This window comes from Lepidothrix coronata, unplaced genomic scaffold, assembly GCF_001604755.1.
Source record: "Lepidothrix coronata isolate B3197 unplaced genomic scaffold, Lepidothrix_coronata-1.0 Scaffold169, whole genome shotgun sequence".
In the NCBI taxonomy this organism is placed as follows: domain Eukaryota; kingdom Metazoa; phylum Chordata; class Aves; order Passeriformes; family Pipridae; genus Lepidothrix; species Lepidothrix coronata.
In genome coordinates, this window is record NW_016690349.1 from 1,922,328 (window position 1) to 1,934,410 (window position 12,083).

The 12,083-nt window shown below is 34.0% G+C and overlaps 1 protein-coding gene across 2 annotated transcripts in view; it reads right to left on the bottom strand.

Moving 5' to 3' along the window:
• PPP4R4 (protein phosphatase 4 regulatory subunit 4) overlaps positions 1-12,083 on the bottom strand; it is a 67,448-nt gene that overhangs the window by 3,020 nt on the left and 52,345 nt on the right. Inside the window, exons 15-24 of one of the 2 annotated variants that reach the window (XM_017829837.1) lie at positions 11,929-12,034; positions 11,011-11,158; positions 8,585-8,729; positions 7,679-7,720; positions 7,513-7,587; positions 5,437-5,512; positions 4,911-4,991; positions 4,493-4,586; positions 3,986-4,056; positions 3,069-3,207 (exon numbers count right to left, since the gene is read on the bottom strand). In XM_017829837.1, the coding sequence (XP_017685326.1) occupies positions 3,069-3,207; positions 3,986-4,056; positions 4,493-4,586; positions 4,911-4,991; positions 5,437-5,512; positions 7,513-7,587; positions 7,679-7,720; positions 8,585-8,729; positions 11,011-11,158; positions 11,929-12,034 (977 nt within the window). Of the gene's footprint in view, positions 1-3,068; positions 3,246-3,985; positions 4,057-4,492; positions 4,587-4,910; positions 4,992-5,436; positions 5,513-7,512; positions 7,588-7,678; positions 7,721-8,584; positions 8,730-11,010; positions 11,159-11,928; positions 12,035-12,083 lie in introns of both variants that reach the window. The other variant, XM_017829836.1, reaches the window with a different exon arrangement.

Genomic DNA, 12,083 nt, shown 5'->3' on the forward strand with positions numbered 1-12,083 from the left:
TCCCTGCAAACTGCACTGTATTGTCAAAAGTGAACATTTGCCAATATTCAGTAGAGCAATTTTATGGAAAATATTATGCTTAAGCAATTAGACAATATGTTGTCCAAACATATACCACTTTGAACTAAGAATCTTTCATTATATCTGATTATATTTTAATTATTAAACAACATGTTACAGCCCACATAACACACCTAATTACTTAGACAAAGCAACATATTAGAAGTTATCTTATTCAAGTTGTAGAGCCAGCAAACTGAAAGCTAGGACTTGCCAGAATTAAGATGAGATGGCCAGTGCAAAGTTTAATTAGCACATATGTAAATTTACATGACAATATAGTCTAACTATATACTCAATTATTATTTTCTCACAAGTTTTCTGCCTTAGTGAGTCCACTGAAGGTGACACTCATTCATGAGCACCTATTCTATTGTACTTCTCATTGTACAATTTTCAAATTCTCCTCTCAGAATCATTTCTGTCAACTGCTTATATACTTGGATATCAATTTTTTCCATCTTTCAACTTAGAAAATAATGTTTCCTTGAAACCGGCATGTTTGGGTTTATTTATTTATTTTAGTATGTGTATATTTGACACCAGGACTGACTTTCTGAATAAAAGAAAGATAAAAGGTACACTCAAACATATCCGCGATTAATGAGGTTATGCAAATGAATGCATTTACCGCCCAACATTCCTTTATCTGTATCTCTTAATTCCTCCTTATAGAGCTGCTCCACTTTCTTATGAAAATAATTAAGTATTGGGCCAGATTACAAAAGAGAAAATGAATCTACAGCACAGCAGACATTATATCAACTTGAGAGATGTGTTTTCCCTCAAGAACACAGAATATAAAAACTCTTATTCAGAACTAAATGTACACCATCCTAAGCCTCTTCTTCTTTCTCCAAAAATGTTTTTCTTCCCCTAGTATATCCTATTGGCTTCTGACACCATGCAGTTTAGGGACTTTCTGAACCAGAGAAAGCATCCAGATCATTGCGTTTGATCAGATACAAACTTTTAAATACTCTGCTGTTAAGGTATTCATGTGGGAATGGTAGGTTGAGACTTGAAGCTGGGTGAGTCTCCTACATTTCACTCTCCTGCCTGAAGACAAAGGTGCAAACTGTTCTGTGTGAGCCTTTTTCTGTCCCTTTGTATTCAAGCAAAAGGTATCAGTTGTATTTTAAGTGACAGATATAAAAACCTTAGAAATATGGAAAAGTTTTATGTTATGTAAAAAATGTCTAACTAGCCTTTGCATCTAACTGCTTTATGAATATTAATCCATTTATTTTCCCCAAATCCTTGTGAGATATGAGTAATTGAAATTCCTACAATGATTGCTAAAAAAAAAGATCATATTTGAACTTATTTTCTGGTTTTAAAGCAAGGGAACAGAGGTATATAGTGAAAGAAAATGAGGTTTTGAGCACACCTAATTTTTGAAACTACGTAGCACTCTATGATATTTTACATTCTCAAGGTACATGTCCCATTTACTTTATAAATATCTGAAAATGTCAGCATGTCTACTAATCTAATAGTTGAGTTTGAAACGACGCACTTTGAAATAAGTGACCACCTAATGATCACCTATAAAAAGTCTGAAGTACTGTGGGTATTATTAAGGAGAAAGAATTAGACACTGGCAAAGACAGAGACAGAGGGCACTGTGATTTCGCATCTTAAGGACAAATTACTGTGAAACCACTTAACACAAACAGTCCATCTTCATTCACTACTTACCTTCCAACCTCTTCTACCAAGAAAATGCAATTTTAAAAACAATGGATCACTACACAAGCTGGACTTCATTCCAGAAAAAAATTATCTTGTACAGTGAAGATGGTAAAACTCCAGCAGAAAAATTCAAGTATACAAGTAGATAAATGAATGCTGTTCCGAGAATTTCTTTTCATGTTTGTTCAACTTTTGAGTGCTTTGTTTTATAATTTACAAATTCTATTAACTTAAAATTGTGAGAAAAGTGGGGGGGACGTTTTTTGGTTTGTTTTTTAAAGGAATCTGAAAATACTGAAATGGAAAAATATATTCATACTGATACTTAACTCACCAGAAAAGACCATTCAAGAGATAACACTATTTTTTCCTCTTTCTATCTGGCAAACCAGTGTAAGGTGTTTCCTCTTTCCTACCTTGGCTTCTACTACACAGATCTACTTTTCCAAACAGCCTTGCTTTCTTGCTACAGCTGGCTCATTTCCCTTCTCCATTCTGCCTTGGCTACGATTGAAAATCTCTGCTAGCCAAGAAAAGTCTCAGTTTGAGCACCCAAAATTACAGTTAGTCCACTGGCAGTAATTTAGACCTAAAAGTTATAGTGTAAAAGAAATCTGCAGGGAATTTCCTGCCAGTAAGATAATGGAGATTTGAGTATGTGTCACAGTGATTTTCTAAGACTTACAGTTTTATCATACGAGCAAACAAATACATTCTTGATTTTGTTCTTGCAAAATATTGAACAGTTTAGGCTGATGTTTAAAGAGAACCAGCCTAAGGCAGATGCTTAGCACTGAATTTTTGATTTATCTAAATGGCTAAGGCAAGGCAAAGAAGGCATTAATAACAAGTAACAGTACCAGTTCATTGTAAGTCTCAAGATTCATCATTAAATTGTTACATAATGATACATAAACTATATAAGCACATAAAAAGAAGGACGATGAAAAATTAAGTAGTCTAAAAATACTTATATTCTATTTCTCCATTTACAGGCAGCTAAATCACTGTGACTGTAATTATTATATATCAAAGGCACTAACCTTCACTTTGTCCCATTCTACCCTCCCCAGAATCTAGCAGCTGAATGCAAACATGTGCAAGAGAAAACAATGTGAAAGACTAATTAGAAGGTAATGCCATCTTAGAAACACTTATAATTGCATACATCACATTTCTACACTGCTATTTCAGTGTTTCAAAATCTGTGTGCAGCAGTATCATAAATATAGGCTGAATTTTACATGGCTCCTTTGAATTCCCTTTGAAAATGTTCCCCATAAGTTTGGTTTAACCTCTCGTCAACCACTTACATGCTCATCCTTCGGGACTGACTCTCCTTATTTCCATTGTTCTTTTGGTCAGCTGAGTTAAATAAGTTGCGAGAAGAAGAACTAGAAAGGAAGGCAGCATTCCCACTACTGCCAGTAGAATGAGTCCGGAATGAATCATCTGAAATAAAGAATTGCAGCTTAGACAAAGAATTTTGGCTGAAAAAAATAAACACAGAGTAAACAGAATGAGCTGTTTTTCCGGTGGCAATAGTGGCATATTTCCTATGGCACTAATCCAAAATTTTAAGGGAATGGCTTCAATTTAACATTTCTTCAAGTATTTTTATGATAAAACCAATAAATAATGAGAATACACATTTTTAAAGAAAATATTAATACATTTAATGTATGAAAATAGCAGGATTTATTTGGCCAATCTTTAGCTGCTTAAAATGTAGATATTTAATATAATTTAATTGTCTAGTGGCCATTCGTAGTGAATGGAAAGAAAGGTTCCTCTAGGAAGTCATTCATTTCATTCTTATCTTTAATCATCCAAACTCTTCAACATCTGGTGGAAAGAAATGCAAACAGCAATTTCTCTTTCTTAATTCAGTAGAAGTTATACATAATACTCCTTTTCCTTATGTAAAAAAGGTGGGAGAAAACTGCAAATCCAACCTTTTTATGGTATCCAAAATTCCAATTGGGTCATGACAAACTCATTTTATTTTTACTACTTTTAAATGCAACTTTAAGCAAATTTTTAAGAAAAAAAAGAAGAGCCTGAAAGACAGACTAACTACACTAGCACTTAAATGTTCAAGTGCACTGGATATCTATATGCTGCTGTCTTTAGTAGAATGACATTTTACAACATGCCTGTTTAATGGGGCCGACATATTCAACATCCACACAAAAAATTAAAGTAAAATATAACATAATAACCTACTTACCACTAAAGGATAACATACAACTCTTTCCCATTCCTGATACTGAAGATGTATATCCTGTAGCAGAACTTTTACTTAAAAAGCAAACAAAACAAAACCAAATTGCTTATTTCAGAAAGTGCTCCTCTCACTTGTATCATACTGCTGTTTAATAATCTTGGAGGTTATTTCTGAGTTTGTATGAAAAAATTAAATGAGAAAGTTATGCTGAAATCTCTTCAGTAATGTACAAAATTAGATTTAGCATTTCATATCAAAAATTATTTTTAATACATGAGAGAAGGTGACATATATTAACTTAAAAGGAATTCACAAAACTTTTTAGGCTTCAGCATGCCTTAGATGGTATTTCTTCCCTCAGTCAATCAATTACAGAGAAAGGTGAAAATTTAGATCACAATTCAGTGAGCACATCATTACTTGCATAGATTCATGTGCATATAATTTCATAACAGCTGTCTATCAGTACACAGTTGCCTATGAGGTAAGCAATGAAGATAATAAAGATACTTAGGACACTTGTCTATGTTGCTGTATTTTGGATGAAGTGCTTGAGTACTGAAAGACTGGCTTCGAACCAACTTGGATTTTTTTTCTTCTTTGCCTAAAATTATAAAGAGGAAACATTTTTTAATATCAATATCATTGCATTTCCTCAATAATTAGGAACACTTTTAAATATAGTTTTCTGTCAACCCATGGTAGCTGAAGAAATGGATTTAAATACTTTAATAATGAAAAAAACCCAAACCTCGGGTCACTATTTATATACTAAAGAACAAAAAAAGAACCTAAAAACCACAGAAAACACATTCACTTCTAGGAGTGGAATGTTTTCCTTTGTATAGTAGATGAAACTTTGGTCCACAGTTGTCAACAGTGCAGAGAGACCAAAGCATTCTAGGAGAGTTTTTAGAACAGTTCTTACCTGCTGATGTACCAGAAGAGCTTCCAGGAACAGAGAGATTGATACTTTTTGCCAACACTGATGATGCTTTACTGTCTCTACCTACGAAAAAAAGTCCGGTATAATTGCTTCTCTCTTAAAACTTAGATTTATATAAAAGAGAGGACATAACATATCACAGTCCTGGGGCAAACAGTAATAAATATCTAACCCAGGGCTACTAACACTTCAGAAATACCACAGAAGAGTATTTAAATTACATGCCAAAATGAAAAATAACAGAGAATTTAAATTGTAATGTATTTTACTAATAAAGCCAAAGTAATACATATATTATTATATTATTATATATGTATACTATTATATATAATATATAATGATGCTAGTTTTCATAAATAACTTTAGAAATATATAGAAGCAAATTTTATTGCCACTTTCCTAAACTCTATTTATGGTGTAAAGCATCTCTTTTCTGTTCTTTTCTCTACTACCTTTGTAGAAGAGTAAGGTATGCACAAACAATATATACACAAATAAATAAACTTACGCTTCTTTTCAAACATTTTATCATTAATATTTGTAGATCTTCCTTCAGTTTGCTGCTTCTCTTTTTCTAATTGTTCCTAAAAAAATGAATAATTTTCTTAAATATTACTCAGGAAAAGGTAAATAAATTGTGTTTCAACGAGAGATTGCTTCCAAATCACTCAGATAACGGTTTTTTTTTACTCTCTCCTACTAGTAGTACAACCCCTAGTGAATATCCAGAGAACCAAATAAACAATACAGAAAGAAATCAGGCTACATAGCTCATAAAAATCACACTCTGAAAAAAACTCAGAGTTGAAGTTCAAATCTATAACTTATTATTAAAATAATGCCTGGCCTTTGGGTTTTTTTATATTTAAAAAGATACAGAAATTTTCAGCTGGCAATGTAAAAATTTTCTGTTACACAAATACTCTGAAAACAGAACTGGCAATATTTTTAATTAAATGAAATACAATTCAATGAAAATGTTTTTCTCAAAGGTGTGTCACATGCTCAAATATTATAAAGGTCTCAAATTAACATCTACAGTTTGTAAATCTTTATGCAAAACAAAATCAGCTATGTAAAATTGTTCACGGTCACGGAATTTATTTGCCTTTCTGTAACATTAGGTAGCCTTAAAGTATCTTCTATTTGGTGAAGAGATATCACTCCAACTTCAAAAAATTATATAATATTAGCTTATTTTCTGTACCATCTTCATAAATAAAAACTGTTAAGTGAACCATATTTGTTCTACTCTATTTTTTTTTCATGTCACTCTAATTAGTACCCAAGTTAAAAAAAAAAAGGAAGAGGTAATTAATTACGGTCAAGGTTTCTGGAATATAGTTTCTACAAAGTCTACTAAAATTAAGGAAACTTATTAACATATTCAGTATTAAAGCTTTAGCAGTCAGATACATTTAAGTGGGCTGAATGGCTCTTCATCTGTTTGGGATTGCAACATGTCCCAATTTCCTGTGTACACCTCAGGTTCCCCAAAAGCATGCCTGTCACAAACAATGCCTGAGGCCTTTGTGATACAGAAAGTTTGCCCCTATCAATGGACTATATCACAGGAATTCTAAAGTGTAGCTGTAGAAACGGTGTAAAAATCAATGTTATCATACAATACACAGTAACACAGAGCACACCAGAGGCTATTTTCCACTGCCCCAAATGCCTTCACTATAAAAGCATTCGTTGTATCAACTTGAAGACTGTTAAAGCTAAGTTCAAGACTTTGAATGTGTGTATGCAGGTCCTGAGAACAAAGCTGAACTGCTTGCTCGTGATAATGGGAGGTGGCAGGAAGGACATAAATCAGGTGTATTTATACTGAGCAAATTAGCTGTCCAAGAGAAGACCTGCAGGACCTACTGAAATCAAAGTGGACCACAAATGTAGGAAACAATTAAATTGTTTGGACAGTCTTGAATCTGTTCTGGTTCTCTATAGAGAAGTTCATATATTACAAGTCAAAGGAATCGTGTTAAGGAAATTCAGGATCTTCTAAATCCTATCAGCTTCTTAGCTTCTCCCACCTCGGGCTGGAGAGGAGGCAGCAGAACGGAAGACACAGAGCACCGCAGTAATCTAATCTTGGCTCTGTGAAAATGTAGTACGTGGTGAAGATGTAAGCTATGTGGTGAAGTGCCTACTGCAGCTTTTGTTTTTCTTCTTTTTCTGGCTAACAACAAAGCCTGTAACAGACTGAGCCTCCTTCAGCCTCCTTGGGACAAAAGAAGTTATGACATTAATTTCCTTGCCTAGGGAAGCTGTATGTGAATTCTGAGGTGTTCCAGGAATCAGTTTATTATGTTATGCGTGGTATTTTTCAAGAAACTCCAGTTTGCCTTTCTAATTGATAAGCAGAATTTAGCCAGTAAAGAAAAGGATGTTAGAAAAGGATGTTATTTGTTACTTTGAAGGACTTAATCTTATTGTAAAGTGTAAAATGAAACCTCACAGAGATTATGAAACTAACAGGTCTCTCCTTAATATCCCTTTCCCCTACCTTAAAATTATTGCTTCATTAATATTTAGCTACGATCTGTTAAAAAAATGACAGTGTACTGATAAAATATACCATTTCCAAAAGGAGATGCTCTTGTCTCTCTTTTTCTTGATCCAATAAATCATTTTCGTAAAATCTTTTCTGAAACTTCAAAATAAAATCAATAAAAATAAAAAATCACTACATGAAAATGGAAATTTAAAGTAGTCGGTAAGTATTAAAGTTAGTAAATACTTACAGCATCTACAGAGATCTCCATTCTGTCCAATTCTAACACTGTCTATAAAGAAAATTAAAACATTATTTATTATTACTCAAGAGCATGCCATGCTTTTAAGGAAAAAACTGTCCTTTCTTCTTAAATACTTGAAGCCTATGCTTTTATTGTTGTGCTACAACACAGTTAAAAACTGTCAGAGAGTATTCTCAGAGCCCTGCTGAGACTCAAAATGAATAAAATCATAGAATATCTACATGGAACTCAAAATACACTCAAGCACTGAAGCAAGAATGGCTAGAGCACAAGCTTAGGAACCTAGACTGAAAAAGAACAACTCAGGAATCTGTGAATAACTCAGAAGGCTCCATGCAGGTGTTCATCCAACCTCTGCTGCAGATTGGCCCTGTAAGGAAGCCACCTACTTTAGCTATTTCACTTCATGGTTTCTAAATTTGAATGTATGGGCATTCCTTAAAGATGCACTTTTTTTGAATATTCACATTACAAAGACATTTGCAACGTTTCAAAATTCTGCAATGCTTTATCTGTATATTGTATAACACAGTTTAACAAGATATCACTATCTCAAAGACCCGATCAGTTTTACTAGGATCAACATTTAATCCTGTCTCTAGTCATCTGCTATTTTTTCATAAATGGTCATTGAGCCAAAATACTGAATCTCAGTTACTAGAAAATAACTGCAATATAAGTAACCAAGGAAACATCAATGCTACTAAATTTCACAGAAGGCACTATACTACATCTTCTTTTTAATTGTTCAAAATTGCATCATAGACAAGTGAAATTTTTTAATCTCCTGTTCTTACGTTAAAAAAATCAACAAAGAGCATAACTTTAGTCATCCTAACTTTTAATGATTACCCTAAAGACAAAACACTGCTGAAAAAGAAAAATGCTTACTCGTTTCACAATGGTCAAGACATCTTTATCTTTCTCTTGACACAAAAGTTTCCTTATACATAATTCCAACTGCTGAAGTAAATGTTTATCAGTGGGAATCTTCAGAGTAGATTTAACTTTTGGCAACAAATAGCATAGCTTCATTCTACCAAAAAAAAAAAAAGGAAAATATTCTCTTTTTAATGCAGATGTTTAATAAACATTATCGATTTCTCAATGTATTGCATGCTAACACTTGACACAAAATAATTAAGGTAATAGCTCTTATTTTTCAGAAGTGATTGTTGCTTATGTGTTGTTTCCAGACATACTGTAACATTTTCAAAAACTTCGCCATAGACCAGGACTACAGTCCTCTGTCTTGAAGTCCATAAGCATGTCTTTGGTTTGTTTTTTTTCTTAATCTGGAAAAATAAGCAGACCTCTGGATTTCCTAAATTTCCTCTGGATTTCTACACACCTAACTTAATCAGTTATCTAAGTATCCTGCAGATCTGGTCCACTGTGACAAAGGAGCCCAAGTTGCACCAAAAATCATGTTACTGCAATTCCATACAACTGCAAGAATGAAGATGTATTGGAAAGATTAAAAGGATTTAACTATTTACTGGGTCCTAAGAAGAGATAGCCCTTCTTCCCATACCTTATCTTTCTGTTTCTATCTAGAAGTTGCCTCTGCTTGTCCTGGCTCTGCTACTGACTGGACCTTTCATCAGCTCAGTCAGTCCAACACTCAACTGACTAACCTAACAGGAGACTAACTTACTTGAGGGAGAGGGTAAAAAAACTGAAGAGTTTTCTGATGGTTTAGTGAGTTTAATCAGCCTAGAAAAAGGCCCAAAAAGCAGCCCTCAAGGCAATGGAAGGGGTGGACACCGTGGGTAAGAAGCTGTAAGCTGCTCTACTGACTGAGGAAGCAATTTTAAATGCAGTAAATTCAGAGAGAAAAATTATTCATATAAAATAACAAAGAAGAGAAACTTCAAACTTAATATCTTGCTGCTCACAGACACTGTGGATACATTTTTATCACTAGAGTGCCCTTGTGAAACTCAGCTTTGCCTGCTTTCAATCTGTATGGCATAAAGTACTTAGGTGAATTTAACTATGACTGTCTTGTACTGAGGACTGAAATTGTCCTCGGGGAACTCAACCCCCTAAGCTGGAAGATAGGAATGGGAAGCAGAATGAAGTCCCCATAATCCAAAGGGAAATGGCCAGTGACCTGCTACACCACTTAGACACACACAAGTCTATGGGACCATTCGGAATCCACCTGAGGGTACTGAGGGAGGTACAAGAAATATATGTGGCAGTATGCTCTGTTGTTCTCAGAGTCCACTGCCTTCTGATCAGAAACATTCCTGTGCCAGAGATGGTAACTTTGTGATTATAAACATTCAAAAAAATTTCTCATATGAATTCATATTACCATTTTTATACCTTCCATTTTAACTTCCACCATTTCCCACTACAGATTTACACCACACTGTAGAAAGCCAGAATAATATCTCCCTAAGTTTGTTTTAAAACCATCAGCTAACAACTATGTCTGACCTCTAAACTTCACTCCTGAAGACAGTGCATTCCTTTTGTAAAAGCAGTTAGAGAACAATCCAGAAAATACTTATGAAAAAATGAATTTTAATGCTAGCTAAGGGATTGCAAGTTGGTTCAAGTTTCTATTAAATTTTAATATTGTATCAATAGAGCTTTTAATTAAAATATTTGTTAAAAGCACTAAGCTACTTCAGATTATATACAAATTTAGTTTATTGTTTTAATAACTTAATGACATGAGACATGAATGTTAAGCCATATGCAAAAAATGGCTTAGTTTTTGGGATCCTGCTGAGTTGAGATGTCATAGTTACTAAAAGAGTGTCTATTTAAACAGTTCACTCAGTAGTACACAGTATGCAGTGAAGCTTACTGAACACACACATGTATGTGCAAATTATGCTTATGTAAATCTGTGCATTATTATTAGATGAAGTAGATACACTTTTACATAAGGTAAAACCTGTTATAACTTGTTAAGCTCACACCACTGAAGGAATTCCTTGAGTGTTTCACTTTACATGTGGTGACAGTGAAACGCATGGAAAATAATGGAGACTGAAGTTATACTCTCCCCTACACTCATGAATCTTTTCATCTATAGCTGGCTCCTCTGCCTCATTGTTCCCCTCACTCCCAAACCCTAAGGCTTTTGATCAGTCCCCAAACACTCAGATTGACCTGCTCCTGTGGTTTTCTAACACCATTCCCATATTCCCCTACACCTTTAATACTGATCATCCTGAAGGCTCTTTACTTTTTTATTCAAGTCCCATTATTTAAAAAAGTCATAAAACCTCTAACAATATTTCTTAATATATTATTTAAAGCTTTTTTTCCTGTACACTGCTACATATTCTTCATACCTCACATTTGCCACTGGATCGTGTGTAAGTTCAAGCACAGGTAGAAAGAAGTATTTACAGAAGAATGATTTTGAAAACAGTTCCATAATGAATTCACAGGTATCTAAAAAACGAAGTCTGTTCCAATAACTTTTTCCTTGGCCCAGTTCTGAAAAATAAAAATCCACAGATATTATCTATCAAGTTTTCAATGCCAGATAGAAAACATTTCACAGGTTGACCTTTGACTCGAAGACAACAAACATGCACATCAAAAGGCATAACTTCTCAGCCTATCTCAACTCTTCCTTTTAGTGAAAAACTAACATTCTGAATTCGATGACCATTTCTGTCAGTGAGCACTTGAAAAAGCAAAAATAGCAACTGAACTAGCTACTGTGTTGAACAAAGACCTGTATGCCTTTCAAACCATGTCACAGGTATATCAAAATTACTACTAGCATTAAGGAAATGCTAATGGTAACTGTTAAAACTTCTAACCTATCTTTAAAACACATAGCATACACCAAAAAGTCAACTTAAGGTGACTAATTGATTAATACATTAATTTCTGAGATTTATTCAGCACTTCTTATGCTGAAGCCTCTAGACAATTTTACTTCTACAGAGGAATTCTTCTTTGTATATTGCTGCACCTACAGCTTAGCAATTTTGGATACAAGAAGTAGGTTGGAGGGATCTTAGCATATTATCAATTTCCTACACTGCCTCTTTCCCAATCCCTTTACATTAGCTTCAGATATAGTCCTCACATATGCACAGTACATTTTGCCTGGTGATAGTATGAGCAACTGAATGTCTTCCAAGTGTAATCCCTCCAATGATGGAAGGAAATTACACTGAATAAATATAACTCTAAATAGATCTGCAGTCAAAACTAACTTGCATCTCCAAGTAATCAAGGAAAAATTATCTTACGTTCAATCAGTTTCTGAATAACCTCATGTCTCTGTTCTTGTTTGCGATTGTACCGCAAATAAATGCAGAGAGTTCGAGCAGCTGCTTTTTGGACTGGCAGGACATTCTTGAAAGAAATAAAGGGATCACAATTAAACCTATCTGAAAGAATATGA